Consider the following 20547-nt stretch of genomic DNA (forward strand, 5'->3'; position numbering starts at 1 on the left):
TCTGAACTGCCACGGATACAGTACTCCGTATTCAACTTGATACGGCCATCCAGTACACTGGTGTGCGTGGCTACGCTTGGGTTCCTTGATGGCAGATATGCGGGCATGTTATCCTGTTCATGCAGCTGGGTGTACAGTGGAGCCGTGTCATAATACAGCCTAATGCCACTTTAGGGTCGGGTCATTAGCCTGGGTGGGCATGTGCCAGCCGGTATAATCCTTATCTGATTGGACTATGAAACTAATCCTGCTCTGGAGCACTGGCACTGCCCAGCCCAACAATCTCTGCACTATCTCTCATTCTGTGTCTCTCTCTTACACACACACACACACACACACACACACACACACACACACACACACACACACACACACACACACACACACACACACACACACACACCGGATATATACACATGCATGTAAACATTCACACCCACACACACACAGACACACACACAAACGTGTACACACACACAAACAAGTGCTCAGGCTCAAACACACATACACCAACAAAACATACACATGGAGAAAACACTAGTACATTACTCCCACCTGTTCAAAATGCATGAATGTCATGTACTCACAACACTACACCCACATACACATGTAGAAGACCATAAGATACAGTGCCTGTACACACACACTGGTATAGTCTCAAGATGATTGACAGGAAAGAACCGAGGGAGGCCACACGAACAAGTCCTGGAGTTTGGTCATTCATTTCCTCAACCATCCTACATGCATTCTCTTCAGCACCAGTCCATTTCCACAACTGAGAAACCAGGAAAGGGTACCAAGTGGGTGGATTTCAAGTTTAGAGGGTAAAGCTGGCCCCCATATATTTTCATTCATATGGCATCACAAAGCATTGGACTACTCTTCCAAACGGCATCAAGGTAGCAAACAAATCACATGTATTCCTTCTATTGCTGATAGTCCTTCATGGGAAACGGCTCTGCCAGTGAACCCCGAGGCAGGGGTTGAATTATTGGTCTTACTGAAGAAAACCACTCATACAACAGGTGATAGGAGGAAAGGGGGGGAAACACAGCCACCAAAGCAGCCCTCTTTTGTCAAAGGATTTTCCCATCTTCTTTTGCACCTCCTGCCCGCCCTCCCTCCTCCTCCCTTCCTCCGTTTCTCCTCCTATAGCCGAGGCAGAGGGGGGCGCTGTAATGAAGATGAATGGGGCAGATTAGCGTGGAGCGATGGCGTGGCGGTGTGCTATACCTGGCTGTGAGGAGAGGAGGCCGTGCCGACCGATGTGGATGCTCCGGTAGGCAGTCGCCCAGCCCAGACAGGATGGAGCAGTGTTCCCCCCTCCCTCTGGGGCTCAATCCATTAGCACCACACATGTTTACCGTATGCTTAACACACACAGAACATAGCCCCAGACAAATCCCCCTACCTCATCCCCTTCGTATGGCTCTGCCTCAGTATGACAATAATACACAGACTAGTTTGCACAGGCTTCCAAAGCATAGGCCAGTATAACTGCTCGTATAACTGCCAGTATAACTGCTAGTATAACTGCTAGTATAACTGCTCGTATAACTGCCAGTATAACTGCCAACATAACAGCTAGTATAACTGCTAGTATAACTGCCAGCATAACAGCCAGTATAACTGTTAGTATAACTTCTAGTATAACTGGCAGTATAACTGCTACTATAACAGCTAGTATAACTGCCAGTATTACTGCTAGTATAACTGCTAGTATAACCGCCAGTATAACAGCTAGTATAACTGCCAGTATAACCGGCAGTATAACAGCTAGTATTTACTGCTAGTATAACTGTCAGTATAACAGCTAGTATAACTGCCAGTATAACTGCTAGTATAACTGCCAGTATAACTGCCAGTATAACTGCCAGTATACCAGCTAGTATAACTGCTAGTATAACTGCTAGTAAAACTGATAGTATAACCGCCAGTATAACTGCTAGTATAACTGCTAGTATAACTGCCAGTATAACAGCTAGTATAACTGCTAGTATAACAACTAGTATAACAACTAGTATATATGCTAGTATAACTGATAGTATAACTACCAGTATAACTGCCAGTATACTGCCAGTATACCAGCTAGTATAACTGCCAGTATAACAGCTAGTATAACTGCTAGTATAACAGCTAGTATAACTGCTAGTATAACTGCCAGTATAACCGCCAGTATAACAGCTAGTATTTACTGCTAGTATAACTGTCAGTATAACAGCTAGTATAACTGCCAGTATAACTGCTAGTATAACTGCCAGTATAACTGCCAGCATAACAGCCAGTATAACTGTTAGTATAACTTCTAGTATAACTGGCAGTATAACTGCTACTATAACAGCTAGTATAACTGCCAGTATAACTGCTAGTATAACTGCTAGTATAACCGCCAGTATAAAAGCTAGTATAACTGCCAGTATAACCGCCAGTATAACAGCTAGTATTTACTGCTAGTATAACTGCTCGTATAACTGCCAGTATAACTGCCAACATAACAGCTAGTATAACTGCTAGTATAACTGCCAGCATAACAGCCAGTATAACTGTTAGTATAACTTCTAGTATAACTGGCAGTATAACTGCTACTATAACAGCTAGTATAACTGCCAGTATTACTGCTAGTATAACTGCTAGTATAACCGCCAGTATAACAGCTAGTATAACTGCCAGTATAACCGCCAGTATAACAGCTAGTATTTACTGCTAGTATAACTGTCAGTATAACAGCAAGTATAACTGCCAGTATAACTGCTAGTATAACTGCCAGTATAACTGCCAGTATAACTGCCAGTATACCAGCTAGTATAACTGCTAGTATAACTGCTAGTAAAGCTGATAGTATAACCGCCAGTATAACTGCTAGTATAACTGCTAGTATAACTGCCAGTATAACAGCTAGTATAACTGCTAGTATAACAACTAGTATAACAACTAGTATATATGCTAGTATAACTGATAGTATAACTACCAGTATAACTGCCAGTATACTGCCAGTATACCAGCTAGTATAACTGCCAGTATAACAGCTAGTATAACTGCTAGTATAACAGCTAGTATAACTGCTAGTATAACTGCCAGTATAACCGCCAGTATAACAGCTAGTATTTACTGCTAGTATAACTGTCAGTATAACAGCTAGTATAACTGCCAGTATAACTGCTAGTATAACTGCCAGTATAACTGCCAGCATAACAGCCAGTATAACTGTTAGTATAACTTCTAGTATAACTGGCAGTATAACTGCTACTATAACAGCTAGTATAACTGCCAGTATAACTGCTAGTATAACTGCTAGTATAACCGCCAGTATAAAAGCTAGTATAACTGCCAGTATAACCGCCAGTATAACAGCTAGTATTTACTGCTAGTATAACTGTCAGTATAACAGCTAGTATAACTGCCAGTATAACTGCTAGTATAACTGCCAGTATAACTGCCAGTATAACTGCCAGTATACCAGCTAGTATAACTGCTAGTATAACTGCCAGTATAACTGCTAGTAAAACTGATAGTATAACCGCCAGTATAACCGCTAGTATAACTGCTAGTATAACTGACAGTATAACTGCTAGTATAACTGCTAGTATAACTGCTAGTATAACAACTAGTATATATGCTAGTATAACTGATAGTATAACTGCCAGTATACCTGCCAGTATACTGCCAGTATACCAGCTAGTATAACTGCCAGTATAACAGCTAGTATAACTGCTAGTATAACAGCTAGTATAACTGCTAGTATAACAGCTAGTATATATGCTAGTATATCTGCTAGTATAACTGATAGTATAACTGCCAGTATAACTGCCAGTATAACTGGGTGCTAGTGTATTAGGGTGACTATGACAATAGAGGCTCCAAAGGATTTTATTCTGCGTTTAAAATGTAGTCTTGGATATTTATTTCTCACTATAGAAGAGGCATTTAGTATTTAGTATTGTATTGGGATCCCTAAGTACTCTTCCTCGGGTCCAAACAGGAAACAAAACAACAAATAAAATACCTAAAATTCATAATATAATATGCATAATCCTCCTGTTGGTAGAGCATGGTTTGTGGGTTCGATTCCCTTGGGGACCAGTACAAAAAAGTATGAACATGTATGTACTGTAAGTCACTGTGGATAAGAGCGTCTGCTAAATGACTAACATGTAAATGTGAATAATATACATAACACTACATAACCTCCTGCCTCTACCTAACGCTTCAGAAACAGGAAATGACTCCTGCCCTATGAGCCGTTCTGGCTCTCACAAGGCCACCCACCTACATAATACAATTTACTGTATAATACAGTGCAAATTACAATACAAAACATATTCAAATGACTGCGTCTCATTTGATGTGAATGAGTGGAGCAAGCATAGAACTGTGATGTATGCTGAACTCTAATCTTTGACCTTCCTCGTAATGGACTGTGTTACTCCTGTTAGATGTTGTTTGCCCAAATAGTAAGCCAGGAGCACATTGTTGCCAAATCTTGTGGAGGGCTCTTTGCTGATAGCACACATCTTTTGGTTTCTCTGATGTCAGGACAATTGAATCAAATACTGCAACAGATCAAGGGACTCAGCATTCATATGAACCAGCTCCAAGGGCAATGTGAGATTTCACAAATTAATCGCATGCTTTGGCGATGGCATATGCTATTGCATTTTCAGTATGACTGATAGCACAGGCGACTAGTGAAAACAAGTGTAAATCTACAAAATCTATATAAGCCATATTTTATGGAACCATCGAAGTGCTCCACTCTCTTTCCAGTGCTGGAGAGGGAAAAGGACCTGAATGTTCACCGGAGGAGAGATCAGTGAGAAGTGCCTCTACCTTCACACAAACATGCATACACGCCCCCACGCACGCACGCACGCACGCACGCACGCACACACACACACACACACACACACACACACACACACACACACACACACTCAGCCTGTATGGTTACTTTCTCATGGGTGAGGCTAGGCATGGTATTACAGTGACTGGAGTGAGCAGTAGAGTGGTAGATGGTTGTGTGGGCATTCCCCTCTGTGATCAGGGGCTCTCCTCTACAGGAGCTGATTAAACAAACACAACCCCTCGCCCACCTGGGCACACAACATGAGCTGTATGAGTGGGCCAGAGCTGGGCTACAGCAAATCACTGTCTGCATTGTCAGTTGTGATACAGACAGGATGCATCATCATCCATCGCAACAAGGTAGCTACCGATATATGAGACACAATGTGTAGGATGATGATTTTCCATACAAAGTACCCACTTGATTTCAGCATTGGCATGAACCTCTTCATGCTGTAGTTACAGTATCCACCTGAGATGGCAGACATAGCAGCAGCACACCTGGTCCGTAGCAGGAGCTTCTTGTGGCTGAGCTGCTGCTTATTCTCGACTGCAGCTGGATCCGGCTCTGCAGTTTACTTCCTATTTTTCAATATCACAGATTTCGGTATAAATTGTGCTAATTATCCATGAATAAATTTACCCAATTGCGGTTTTTTTAAGCCCAATTTCCACAGCAGGAAGTCGTTTGGATTGGTATTCAAATGAATCTGACCTCGATGTGTAAATGCGATGGTGCCGTTCTCCGCTTCCTCCCCTCATCAAGGCCTGAGACCATTCATGAATCGCAAATTACAAATCAGTGTTCATTTCCTGCTATTTGGATCACCAATTCAAAGGAGGATGGCTGTTATCTTGCCACAAAAGAGAAGCTGCGGCATATGGGCTTTGTAATTATAATTCACCTTGTGCCAAGTATAGGAGATTTTGGTCAGGTCTGGACTATGAACAATTGTCTGTTAATTACATAACAGCCTGACTAAGGCAAAGGCCAGTCATATCACACCACTGATTTTCTACACCTTCACAGATAAGTGTGAATTTCAACAGAGGTTAAAAATCTCTAGTCTTTGAAAACCTCTCCACAGCTGTAGTTAACCCGTGATGGGTCACGTTGAGACCTAAAATGGCTCTCCCACTGTATGTCCTGGCTAGCACAGGAGAAGAGATGCAGAGTTCCTGGAAAGGGTAGCTGGAGGGTGTCAGACAGACCTTGAACAAACCTTAAGCAGATGCTTAGGCCGCCCTGACAGATATGGCCAACGTCAGCCATCCTACCTTGGTAAAAATCACCCAGTAATGTCGGTTAATAAATGAACATACAACAGTACTTTTATTGCCCAGGAAAAATACATCCCTGTAATTTCCAATGTTTTAATACATTTTTGCCAATGTGAATTTAACATGCCAAAAAACACATATCTTTATTCTGTGCAATCATACACATTTTGAAGAGTTCAAATCATCAGATCTTTACAGCTGAGTGGCACTGACATTATTTTCATAAACCACTTCCTAGGGCTGACTTCACCTCAGGCTGTTAGAGCAGAGATCTGACCTGAGACTGACTGCTTACTGCTTATCAAATGACAGAGGAGTGTGCAGAGAGACAGGAGGCCTGTGTGAATCTCTCTGCTAAGAAGATGTAACGCTGCGTGACCTCACAAGGTTACGCTCAAAGTCAGCATCTGACGCCTCCGCATGACAGGAAACAAGACCCCACTGTGTGTCAAGTCAGGACGTGGGAGGTGGTCTTGAACCTGCGCTTGAGAGGTGACTGTGTTTGACAACTTAGAAAATACTAAGCACTGCCAGGTCAAAGGGTAAATGACAAGCACTGTTAAGGCACCCCATCATCTTGAGGTCAAAGGTGGGGTCTGGATGGAAATAGACCTTTGACAGGAATGGCTGACTCTCTGTTGCTCTTGTGCACTGGTCATTATCATATGTTATCACAATTAGAAATGCTTGAAGAATGACATGGTCACTTGGTGCTGTTTTGAACAATACAATCGACTGGTGGCAAAGAATGTAGAAAAGTCATGTTTTGAAGGTGTCACTTGGGGATTGTGTATAGGCCTAAGAGGTGTGAAATGGAGGGTTCTTACAGTAGTTCATTGACCCAATTATGTGTTTGATACACTGTATGGGGCTAAGATAAACCTGATCCACATGGCATATGTCAGTAGAAAAGCAAAGGAAGGGATACATGTTATAAGGTCACCGAGTGGGATAGGTTTTACTACATGTAGCTAAAGGTTCAAATGTAATCACTATGCTATACTGACATGGAGAAAATAAGGTGACTGCAAAACGCATGTGGCTCAATTACCTTCTAAGCAACACGTCCTCCACAATCCCGAATGGGTCATCACCTCTTCGTTCTTCTTGCTGGTCTCGTTATCGCTGACCGACTTTGACTTGCACGTGCCGCGCGAGTACAGCCAGTAGTCCGTGCCAACCGCGATGGTCATGAGACTGAAGGCGGCAAATGCGCCGACCGTGGTCAATAGCATCTGAACTCCGCGGTCAAACAGACCCATATTTCCGCATTCCATGAAAGGGGGACCCCCTTTCCTCTTGATATATAGGAAATAAATATTTGAAAATTTACGGGACCAAACCAAACTAAAAAAATGGGATATATTTGAGCGAAAGGAGGGGGAAGGAGGTGGATGCGGTAGGAACCTTATGGTTGCGTTTGGGTGAGGACTGACTAAGAGAAATTGGGTTTCCTTTTAGGGTAGTTTGGGGAGGAGGACGCAGTGTCTCTCTCCCCAGATGGGTTCTTACTAAATGTTACCCCAAATATAAGAATTACGGACAAGGTAATGGCCTCTAAAATGGACTATAGCGTCAACTGTTATCCCTATGACTACAACTAGACTACACTGGCAGTTGCAGCATAAACCTACTAATGTAAAGATAATATTATGTATAATATACAATCACAGTAAGTGATAGGTAGAGAGAGACTGTAATATAAATGGAAAAGGGGATAGCCTCAATCAAAATTCAGTAGGCTATTCTGCTTTGAGACTAGCTTTTGTCTCATGCTTTACAATGTAGCATTTAACACATGTAGATCGCTGGAAATGTGTTTCTTGATGTGCAAGGTTTGCAGATAAGTACTATTCTATGGATAGCGCTGAATGAATATGAGCTCAAATGGATGAAGAGAAGAGGGTGGGGGTGGTGTTAGAGTAATGGTAGGCTTACAACAATTCTGCCTGGCAAGTCAATACGTCTCTTAGATGCGAAATGAATTACAATTATTGTTGGCATATAATGCTGAATGTGTATATATTTGATGTTTAATTGTGTTTGAATAACCCTATGTCAGGGCTATTATAGTCCAGATGGAAAAGCAAGGAGAGAAACAGGGACGGGAATGAAGGACAGGGAAAATAAGAAAAGCAATTGTAAATAAATGGACGATTCAAGTCCAGTGGAAACAAATGAAAATAATCCTGGGGTCTATATTATATAAGAAAGTAAAATACTATAGGGCTTGCATCAATTTGATAAATCAACCAACAATGGAATGAAGAAATCAAGCCCAATGAATAAATTAATTAATTAGTAAAGAAACAGATAAATCAGGTCGAAAACAAATTAAACAAGCGCTAGATTTCCTTTTTCCTAAAATTCTGATCCCCAGTTTCCATATGTAGCCCTTAGCTCCTTGAAGGTTTCCGCCGAAAATGGGGATTTGCGGTTGGAAAGGGTGCAGTCGACGATCCGGAGAGAGCGGGGTGCATCCAGCAAGGCAAGCCGACCATTACTCGACATAAAGCCGGGAAGAGGAGAAAGAGGAGTTGGGGATGCCTCCGGAACTGATCCGTTTTAGTACCACTGTTAATACCGTTGTTACTTGGATATCCAAACTCACGGTTGTATCACACCCAGAACCGGAACCAGAACCTTCCCACTTGCATAGCCCTTGCGCCATGTAAATCGAAAATAATCTGATAGAAAACTCAGTTGCAAATCAAAGCAAAAAACGACAGTATATGTTCCAATCCTTGTTCCTTCCCTTGTTCGTTCAGATGAGAGCGGAGCTTTTCTTCTGAGGGTGTAGGAGTGTGTAGCTGGGCTAGAAAGATATTACACAACCGGAGGAAGAGACCGACAGCACGCCACGCCGACCCAACAGCACAGATCCACAGAGCCGTTGAGAGGGGCGCAAATTGGAGTCCGTATATTCTGGATGTCAGTGTCACAGCGCTATGCATTTAATTGAGGTTTTCTCCTCTAAAACGATGGTTTATGTCAGTGTTTGAATGCTGATTGTAGTGCTGAAGATTATGAGTATATTTTCTTCCCACACTGACTGGTGCTATACTCTGGCTTTAGTAGGCTACAGTGCTCGTCCACCGATGCTGGAAAGATAGCCTATTAAAGATTTTAATTCCATTTCTGGAGTGGAGGGAGGGGTGGATAGGGGGTGCGGGGGTTGCGGGCTAGTTTTGTGTGTGTATGGGTATATGTGTGTGTGTGTGTGTGTGTGTGTGTGTGTGTGTGTGTGTGTGTGTGTGTGTGTGTGTGTGTGTGTGTGTGTGAAAAGAGGGGGGTGGGGTTAGTTAGAACTGGTTGAAGGATTATGGAGAACTGTATTTTATATTTATGCATTAGCATTATAAGCCCTGACGTGCTTTGGGTTATTGCCACCACAGGATTTTATGATAGTCTATTCATGGTGCTCATAATGTTCCTAAAATAATCCCCCAAAATGATTTATTGGATTGAGTCTGAATTGCGTGACTCTACTATTTTTCGTGCTCGCTTGGATTGGATTTTGGGTGCCAATTTCTCAGATTTTACAGCCTACACCTTTAGTGCAGCTGTGGTTTCTCTCCCTCTATCATAATTTGTTTAATTACCAAATAACATTTCCATATTTTGACGCAGGACAGCCTTATGAGATGGACTCGCTTTTGGGCTGTTTTCAGACTTGGCCATTTTGATCCAAACAATCACGGTGTCATTTATAATTGCAAAGCAATCAGATTTATTAGCTCCTGCCACTGCCAGCAAAATATTTTCTCGGTCCTATACAAGTAATTACTCCACGCACCTTACTGCAATAACTCTGAATGGAGAAATAAGCAGCAGGAAGCCAGAGAAACGCGCGGGGGTTGTCCGCCACTGCTCTTGATTGTGTGGTCCACTCTCAAAGTGCTGAAAGGACAGCTCCCTCCGCGCGCCATAAGCGTCGTTCAGTGTTCAGGAGCTTGTCTCCCCCTAGCTTTCATGCGCCGCAACTGCAATTGAGCGTTTCATTCCAACAGCTTTAGAAAGAACTACGGAAGTTCAGAGAGGACATATAAATAAAAAAAAAGATTCCCTCCTATTGTGGAGATATTTTCTATTGATCATTACATAAAAGTTGTTTTGTGAGTTCACGAGATGAACTCTATACATAGGAATGGATGTATTGATGATAGCTTGACAATATGGCTAAGGCAGAGCCAAGGGTGGATCAATGCATCCATTTCTATTTTGATAAGGGATTAACCCAGGCAGAAATTGCCTTTTGTCTGGCAGTTATATATTGCTTCCAGTTTTGGCTCCAGTACAATCCAATTTTAAAGACATGTAAAAGTGATGTTGCACTACTATTTTAATTGAATGTTGAATGTTTATGGCAAGAAAAGTTAACATTGAGGTTTGTGGTTGCAGACTACCAATGAAAGTTTATTTTCATTTCTTGAATAGTTTTAACAGAGAGATTGGCCTGTCAATAGCAGCCAAACACAGTCACAAACAACAATTAAAAACTAGTACAGATGTCAAAAGGTGTATTGGAGGCGAAGTCAGGTGCAGGAGAGCAGAGTATAATGAACAGGCACACTTTTATTATAGTTTCAATAACGAGAGCACTGCATAAATCAAACGCGCTCAAAAAACAGAACATAAAAGTAAAGCACGTAAACTAACACCACATAACATGAAACAATTACACACAAAACATGATGGGACACAGAGGGTTAAATACAAGTAGCTTAATTGGGGAAATGAAAACCAGGTGTGTATGGAAACAAGACAAGACAAATGGATATATGAAAAATGGAGCAGCGATGGCTAGAAAGCCGGTGACGTCGATCGCCGAACGCCGCCCAAACAAGGAGAGGAGCCGACTTTGGCGGAAGTCGTGTCAACAGAAAAATAAAACTAGTAAAACAGGTGAAGTGAATCACATGTTGAGGTTTCTAAATACTCAAACATTTCATGAAGGTTACAGTCTATTTGTCATTTCAGCCATAAATGGTGGGCAAAATGTTGTGTTACTGAAGGACAGCACCACCATTCATCCAGTTCTAAAAATCCTCTCACTGACACATTTCGGGCGGCAGGTAGCCTACCGGTTAAGAGCGTTGGGCCAGTAACTGAAAGGTCACTGGTTTGAATCCCTGAGCTGGCAAGGTGGAAAAAAACTGCTGTTCTGAGCTTGAGCAAAGCAGTTAACCCCCAAAAACCACTGTGCAGATGACATTGATCAAGGCAGCCCCCGGCATCTCTCTCTGATTCAGAGGGGTTGGGTTAAATTCGGAAGACACATTTCGGTTGAATGCATTCAGTTGTCCGACTGACTAGGTATCCCCTTTCCATACTGTAACGTGCAGTTTGTTTGTAATTCCTCAGTTTGTCTTATATTGCTGGAGCTTTGATGAGAAGGTCCAGGCCTATAGGACACTGACAACAGATGTGCTCTGATCAAAGATATTAGATCTTTGTAGAGTCTTTCTGTTTTTGGTCCACTATGACACTGCTGTCAATCTATCATCAATACATCCACTCATATTTACAGAGTTTATCTTGTGATCTCGACAAAACAACTTTTGTTACGTCGTGATCAGAAGATAGATAAGTTGTGATCTCGACATAACAATGCAATAATTGTTGTATTAATATGTGCTCTCTGGACTTCCGTAGAGAACCAACCATAGGCCTACCATACATTTGTGCAATTAACTCATGCAATGTATGGCTATAGTTTGCATATGGATATGATTCTGCCATTCCATTAGGGCGGAGTCCTGTCGATTCTTGCTCCTCGTAATATTAATATGAATTAATTTGATCTTCCTGGTGATTCTTAAGTCCAACTCTTCAACTATGGCAGGCTTCTCTCTCCATCACTCATCTCTAATGTTTACCCAACCCAGCCATGTGCACAGATCTGGGGGCCCATTAGCCCGTGTCCCAGTTGCTTTACCGAGCAATTAGCAAACAAATAGCACTGCTAGTTTTGGCCAGGGACTCTGTGATCTCAACAAACCGATGGAGCAAATAAACTGATGCATGAACACTGGACTGGGAGCTGGGTATTGGGTCCACAGTGACTGTTGCATAGGGTTGGAGTGAGATGTCAACGCAAGATCGACATGATCTGGAAAAACTCTGGGCCTAGTTTTAGGTACAACCTAACGGGGCCAGGAGATTTTCCTGGGCAAGTCATATGATCAGGAAAACCTGCTGGCCATAGTCATCCGTCCTAATTTGAGTGTTTTTAAAATGCAGGCCATTTTGAACCTGGTTACTAACTGTATTGGCAGTCCCTAGCGCCCCACTCATTAATAAGCCTGATGTAATAGACCCATGGGACCCACCTCTGATCTACACAGCCCTTCCATTGGATATCAAATAAACACTTGAGCCTATAAGGTGAGCAGAAACCTGGCCCTGGCACACACATACCACTGGCTCTGTCATCTGGTCTGTGCAGGTTGAATGGCTGGGAGCTTCATCATAAAAGAAAAGTCATCATCATTTTCTTCCCAAGCATTAGGTTATGAGCTGTGGCCAATGTCTCCGTGACACGTTTGGACAAGGTGATGTGTGTTTCTCTTACTTCAGCATTTATCAGTTCTGAACAGAGAAACACTCCCTCACGCTGTAGGTCTTTAATGTGCGACTGAGATGAAACATTTTCATCGGTGTCTTGCTGTGAATGGAAACCTCACATACTTTTTTTGTCAGCTCACTGTGTCCTCTCTCTCCTTTACTTATTTCTTCCTCTCTTCCTCTCATCTGGGTCAAGATGAAAAATGCTTAGTCTCTGTAATCCCTAGTCCCGTGGAAAATGCTATTTTTCCTATGTCAATAAACAGCACCTTCATTTCACCCTCATATTTGTGTGTATTTTTCATCTATATCTGTCTTTCAGACTGTCTTTCTGTGTGTCTTCGTTTGCTTGCCCTTCCCCTCTCTTCATCCATTCTGGATCCCTCACTCACACTACCACTACCCAGCTGGGAGGGGGGCCTTGTGCTCTGACTAAAGACCTCTCTGATTCGCCGTCGCGGTCAGGATTTGGGACACCCTCGGGTTTATTAAACAATTACCCCTGACAGGTCGAGCCTGCACCAATCAGAGGGAGCCCAGTTCCGCACCCACACAACTCCCAAATGGACTCTTTATGTCAATCTGTAGATCCGGCCTAATCAGGGCCTTGCTAAAGCACCCCTGGAGCATTGGCTTAAGGAATGCTTTAAGTAAATTGTGCTCTGGAGTAAAAAAGATGGAGGAGAGGGAGGAGAGGGAAGAAAAGTGTTGGCCTACTTTGAAGGAGGCAGCAGCCGTCTCGATCCCTGTTAATTGAAGGTGATCCCCGTTAAGTGGGAGTCTCTGGGTGAGGTTCTACCCTGGAGCCGTTTGGTCTCTGGGGCTGATCTCTCTAGTCTCTACAGCTCTGCTCTGAGGCAGGGAGGAAGGGATCCCAGAGACAGGGCTGCACTGCTGCCATAGGGGCTAACAGTACAGTACATCATGTGCTTCTGTAGTCTATATTAACAGGGTACACAATGGATATGGTTGTGTTGGACAAACTGCATAAATCCACCAAGCTCATCCCATTGCTGACCCCACTCAAATGTCACCCCTTGCTTTCATTTTCCAGTCTGTTTCACAGGACAGTGTAAAAATACAACAATTTCTTCCCCTCTAAATGGATAGCATAATGTTTCATTGTGGCCATTGACAGTTATTTTAGATAAAGCTGATGACTGGCAGCTGGCTTCCAGAATAACTAGACTTATTCACCAGGGGGTGCTAGTCTTCTCTTCACCAGGGGGTGCTAGTCTTCTCTTCACCAGGTAGATGTGGGGGGCTTGGACCTACTTATTGTTTCTCATCATTACCAACTGATAGACCACAGTTTCCACAGCAGTCCCATTCTCAGACTGAGAGTAGCCTGTGAAACAGGCTGCCAGTGGAAACATGTCCATGTGCCACAAAATTGTTTGCATTCCAGTTCCATCCAACTACATTCAGACAGTCAAAAGACAACGTACCAAACAGCTTCCCTGCCACCATCCCCACCTTCCTCCCCTCTCTCCACAAGATTATCTGTGTGACGAATTGAATCACTCTCATGACAGGTGCCACAATTCCTCCCTAACCCTCTATCTACTCTTCCCTTATGCCTCTGTTCCTTTATTCTTCTGTTTCTCTATTCCTCTGTTCCTGTGTTCCTCTGTGGCTCTATTATTCTATTCCTCTGCTCCTGTACTCCTCTATTCTTCTGTTCCTCTGTTCCTGTATTCCTCTGTTCCTCTATTCCTCTATTCCTCTGCTCCTGTACTCCTCTATTCCTCTGTTCCTCTGTTCCTCTATTCCTTGGTTCCTCTATTCCTTGGTTCCTCTCTGTCCTGTTCCACTGTGTTATGTGGTGTTGACCTGTGTTAGCCTGTGTTCTTCTCCACTGTTCTGCTGTGATCCTCAGTCTTATGCGTTTTTGTTTAGCTGTGTTCTCCAGTGTTCTGCGGCTGTGTTGCATGTTGAGGACACTGCCCTGTCAGCAGCGGTTCCTCTCTGATCCCCGGGTGCCTGCTCTGAGCTGAGCTGAGTGAGCGTTCTGACATGGTTGTCTCTCTCTGCTGCAGCGCCTCAGCTTCTTTACCTGACTGGTGTTCTGCGGCTGTGATCCACACTGGCCGCCTGGATGGCATCCAATCAGGGTTCAATACTGGGTCATTGTCTTGGTCACCCAATGTTCCATAAAAGGTATTTTTCATGGCTCTCTATCTAGCATAACCTTATGTGATTTCCCTATGTACAACGTCAGTGCTATCAGAAACATAGCCTACATGGTGCATCAATGTCATTGTGCAACTAAAGACATGAAGGCTGTGCATGCTTTCTGCAAGGCACTCTGTCTGGCAGAGTGGCGTGACCAGTCTACATGACACTCAATATCTCAGCATTGGAGCAGTATGTGTTCAGTGCCTGGTGCTGTTGAAGGCACTTATTGTTACTGCTGTGCTATGGAGAGACAGTACTGTACCGAGTGAGGATGCTATTGTAGTGCCCAGGGGCAGACACACAGGTATGTGTGCGACTCAACCTGACAGCTACTCACTTCGAACTTACCATCTGTCTTTTCCCATTTCATTTCTGCTTGTGTTCCGTTTCTAACCGACATACAGGCTCAGCAAGGGCCTGATTGTACCCTCAACACACACACACACACACACACACACACACACACACACACACACACACACACACACACACACACACACACACACACACACACACACACACACACACACACACACACACACACACACCACACACACCTCTCGCGCTATCCGCTGTTTCCCTCCCTCCAACTCTCACCCTGTTCTCATAATCAATCAGGTGTGTACAATGGATAAAGGGGAGGGGTTTGTCCATATTTAATGGGGGTGTGGCTGGAGGTAATGAATGACCATTCTTTCTCTCTCTCTCTGCTTCTATTTTCTGGTGTGCCACTTCAATGCTTGATCATTCTCTCGCTCTGTCCTTTCTTCATTAATCAATCTTTTTCTATGGTGTGAATGGGCCTTAAGCAAATACAGTGCATTTGGAAAGTATTCAGACCCATTGACTTTTTCCACATTTTGTTACATTACAGCCTTATTCTAAAATGTATTACATAGTTGTTTTTCCTTATCAATCTCGACACAATACCTCATAATGACAAAACTAGGTTTTTAGAATTTTCAAAAAATTTAAACTGAAATATCACATTTACCTACGTAAGAATTCAGACCCTTTACTCAGTACTTTGTTGAAGCACCTTTGGCAGTGATTACAGCCTTGAGTCTTCTTGGGTATGAGGCTACAAGCTTGGCACACCTGTATTTGGGGAGTTTCTCTCATTCTTCTCTGCAGATACTCTCAAGCTCTGTCAGGTTGGATGGGGAGCATCGCTGCACAGCTATTTTCAGGTCTCTCCAGAGATGTTCAATCGGGTTCAAGTCTGGGCTCTGGCTGGGCCACTCAAGGACATTCAGAGACTTGCCCCGAAGCCACTCCTGCGCTGTCTTGGCTGCTTAGGGTCATTGTCCTGTTGGAAGGTAAACCTTCGTTCCAGTTTGAGGCCTGAGCAGTCTGGAGCAGGTTTTCATCAAGGATCTCTCTGTACTTTGCTCTGTTCATCTTTCCCTCAATCCCGATTACTCTCCCAGTTCCTGCCGCTGAAAAACATCCCCACAGCATGATGCTGCCACCAACATGCTTCACCGTAGGGATGGTGCCAGGTTTCCTCCAGACGTGACGCTTTGCATTCAGGCCAAAAAGTTCAATCTTGGTTTCATCAGACCAGAGAATCTTGTTTCTCATGGTCTGAGAGTCTTTTAGGTGCATTTTGGCAAACTCCAAGTGGGCTGTCATGTGCCTTTTACTGAGGAGTGGCTTCCGTCTGGCCACTTTACCATAAAGGCCTGATTGGTGGAGTGAGATGGTTGTCCTTCTGGAAGGTTCTCCCATCTCCACAGAGGAACTCTGGAGCTCTGTCAGAGTGACCTTTGGGTTCTTGGTCACCTCCCTGACCAAGGCCCTTCTCCCCCGATTGCTTGTGATTGTAAGTCCCATAGAGTGGTGCAAAATTGGCCAAGCGTTGTCCGGGTTTGGCCGATGTAGGCCAATTGTAAATAAGAATTAGTTCTTAAAACCTTTTAGGGATAGGGGGCAGTATTCAGAAGTTTGGATGACTGAGGTGCCCAAAGTAAACTGCCTGTTACTCAGGCCCAGAAGCTAAGGTATGCATATGCATGGTATTATTGGATAGAAAACACTCTAAAGTTTCTAAAATTGATAAAATTATGAATGTGAGTATAACAGAACTGATTTGGCAGGCGAAACCCCGAGGACAATCCATCCAGGAATTTCTTTTTTGAAGTCATTCAACTTTCCAATGCTTTTCTATGGGAAAGCCGAATTATTATGAAGAAGTAGTCATATTCTTTCTAAGTGTCACTCAGAAGGACTCTAGTATTTTGGTGCGCGTGAATGACTGCGCGCTCCTCGTTTTTCTCTTTCTCTTGGAAACAGTTTATTCCGTCTTAAGTTTTATCGATTATTTACATATTAGGGTACCTGAGGTTGGATTAGAAATGTTGTTTGAAATGTTTGGACGAAGTTTATAAGTAACTTTTAACATTCCTTTGTAGGCATGTTGGGCGAGTTGGAACAGATGTATTTCTGAATCAAACGTGCCAAATAAACTGACATTTTTGGATATAAAGAAGGACTTTATCAAACAAAACGACCTTTCATTGTGTAACTGGGACATTTGGGATTGCAAAAAGATGAAGATCTTCAAAGGTAAGCGATTTATTTTATCGCTATTTCTGACTTTCGTGATGCATCTGCTTGGTTGGAAAATTATTGTGACGCGCTCCGGTGAGGGCGCGCACTTGGTTATTTATCTCCGGTATTGAATATACTATTTTCTGTCTTCAATTTTATAGTTTATTTACATATTAGGGTACCTGAGGATTGATTAGGAATGTTGTTTGACATGTTTGGACCAAGTTTATTGGTAACGTTTGGGATTCATTTTGTATACATTTTGAACAAGGGCAAAGCTGTGGATTATTGAATGAAGCGCGCCAAAATAAACTTACTTTTTTTGGATATAAAGAAGGAATTTATCGAACAAAAGGATAATTTGTTATGTAACAGGGACCCTTTTGATTGCAACCAGATGAAGGTATTCGCTATTTCTGACTTTCGCGATGCATCTGCTTGGTTGGAAAATGTTTTTAATGCTTTTGTATGCGGGGCACTGTCCTCAGATAATCGCACGGTGTGCTTTCGCTGTAAAGCCTTTTTAAAATCTGACAACGCGGCTGGATTAACCTCTCTGGGCTAGGTGGCACCAAATTGTTCCACCTACGCAACAGCCAGTGTAATCCCGTGGCGCGATTTTCAAATACCTTAGAAATGCTATTACTTCAATTTCTCAAACATATGACTATTTTACACCATTTTAAAGACAAGACTCTCATTAATCTAACCACACTGTCCGATTTCAAAAAGGCTTTACAATGAAAGCAAAACATTAGATTATGTCAGCAGAGTACCCAGCCAGAAATAATCAGACACTCATTTTTCAAGCTAGCATATAATGTCACAAAAACCCAGAAGACAGCTAAATGCAGCACTAACCTTTGATGATCTTCATCAGATGACACACCTAGGACATTATGTTATACAATACATGCATGTTTTGTTCAATCAAGTTCATATTTATATCAAAAACCAGCTTTTTACATTAGCATGTGACGTTCAGCACTAGCATACTCCCCGCAAACCTCCGGTGAATTTACTAAATTACTCACGATAAACGTTCACAAAAAACATAACAATTATTTTAAGAATTATAGATACAGAACTCCTTTGTGCAATCGAGGTGTCCGATTTTAAAATAGCTTTTCGGTGAAAGCACATTTTGCAATATTCTGAGTACATAGCCCAGCCATCACGGCTAGCTATTTAGACACCCACCAAGTTTAGCCCTGACCAAACTCCGATTTACTATTACAAAAGTTTGATTACCTTTGATGTTCTTCGTCAGAATGCACTCTCAGGACTGCTACTTCAATAACAAATGTTGGTTTGGTCCAAAATAATCCATAGTTATATCCAAACAGCGGCGTTTTGTTCGTGCGTTCAAGACACTATCCGAAAGGGTAAATAAGGGTGACGAGCATGGCGCAATTCGTGACAAAAAAATTGTAAATATTCCATTACCGTACTTCGAAGCATGTCAACCGCTGTTTAAAATCCATTTTTATGCCATTTTTCTCGTACAAAAGCGATAATATTCCGACCGGGAATCTGCATTTAGGTAAACAGAGGAAAGAAAATAAAGCATTCGGTCGACTCGTGCACGCGCCTAAGCCCACAGTACTCTGAATGGCCACTTGCCAAACGCGATAAAGTGTTTCAGCCAGAGGCTGCCTCGATATCCTTCATCTTTTTCCCAGGCTCTGAGAGCCTATGGGAGCCGTAGGAAGTGTCACGTTATTGCAAAGATCCTCAGTCTTCAATAAAAAGAGCCCAGATAAAACACAACTTGTCAGACAGGCCACTTCCTGCATGGAATCTTCTCAGGTTTTGGCCTGCCATATGAGATCTGTTATACTCACAGACACCATTCAAACAGTTTTAGAAACTTTAGGGTGTTTTCTATCCAAAGCCAATAATTATATGCATATTCTAGTTACTGGGCAGGAGTAGTAACCAGATTAAATCGGGTACGTTTTTTATCCAGCCGTGTCAATACTGCCCCCTAGCCCTAACAGGTTAACAAGAAGTTTATCTTTTAAATGACGTATGACACTTGTATTTTCATGAAAGTTTAATATTACGATTTCTGTCATTTGAATTTGGCGCTCTGCAATTTCACCGGATGTTGTTGAGGTGGGTCGCTTGAGGCACGCCTAGCCCAAAGAGGTTTTAACTGACTTCCCTAGTTAAAATCAATTTTTATGCCATTTTTCTCATAAAAAAGCGATAATATTCCGACCGGGAATCTGCGTTTAGGAAAATAGACGACAGAAAATAAAGCACGGGATCGACTCGTTCACGCGCCTAAGCCCATTATCCTCTTATCGGCCACTTGCCAAAAGCGCAAATGTGTTTCAGCCTGGGGCTGGAATGACATCATTCAGCTTTTTCCCGGGCTCTGAGAGCCTATGGGAGCCGTAGGAAGTGTCACGTTACAGCAAAGATCCTCAGTCTTCAATAAACAGAGACAAGAACAACAAGATCTTGTCAGAGAGGGCACTTCCTTTAAGGAATCTTCTCAGGTTTTTGCCTGCCATATGAGTTCTGTTATACTCACAGACACCATTCAAACAGTTTTAGAAACTTTAGGGTGTTTTCTATCCAAAGCCAATAATTATATGCATATTCTAGTTACTGGGTAGGAGTAGTAACCAGATTAAATTGGGTACGTTTTTTATCCGGCCGTGTAAATACTGCCCCCTAGCCCTAACAGGTTAAATGAAGGTTACATAATTATTATTTTTTAAGAATGATGGAGGCCACTGTGTTCTTGGGGACCTTCAATGCTGCAGAAATGTTTTGGTACCCTTCCCCAGATCTGTCCCTCGACACAATCCTGCCGCAGAGCTCTTACGGACAATTTTTTCGATCTCATGACTTGGTTTTTGCTCTGACATGTACTGTCAACTGTGGGACCTTATATAAACAGATGTGTGTCTTTCCAAATCATGTCCAATCAATTGAATTTACCACAGGTGGACTCCAATCAAGTTGTAGAAATATCTCAAGAATGATCAATGGAAACAGGATACACCTGAGCTCAATTTCGAGTCTCATAGTAAAGGGTCTTATGTGAATAAGGTATCTGTTTTTTATTTTTATAAATTTGCTAAAATTTATAAAAACCTGTTTTTGCTTTTT

General features: G+C 42.6%; 1 protein-coding gene across 1 annotated transcript in view; it reads right to left on the reverse strand.

Annotated features, from left to right (window-relative positions):
- Positions 1-9245, reverse strand: part of LOC106606871 (voltage-dependent calcium channel gamma-2 subunit) — a 74232-nt gene extending 64987 nt beyond the window's left edge. Inside the window, exon 1 of the mRNA XM_014203279.3 lies at positions 7175-9245. Coding sequence (XP_014058754.2) covers positions 7175-7400 — 226 coding nt within the window. The 5' untranslated portion in view covers positions 7401-9245. The remainder of the gene's footprint in view (positions 1-7174) is intronic.
- Between the last annotated feature and the right edge of the window lie 11302 nt (positions 9246-20547).

The sequence above is a fragment of the Salmo salar genome, chromosome 06, assembly GCF_965601325.2.
Source record: "Salmo salar chromosome 06, fSalSal1, whole genome shotgun sequence".
NCBI lineage: Eukaryota > Metazoa > Chordata > Actinopteri > Salmoniformes > Salmonidae > Salmo > Salmo salar.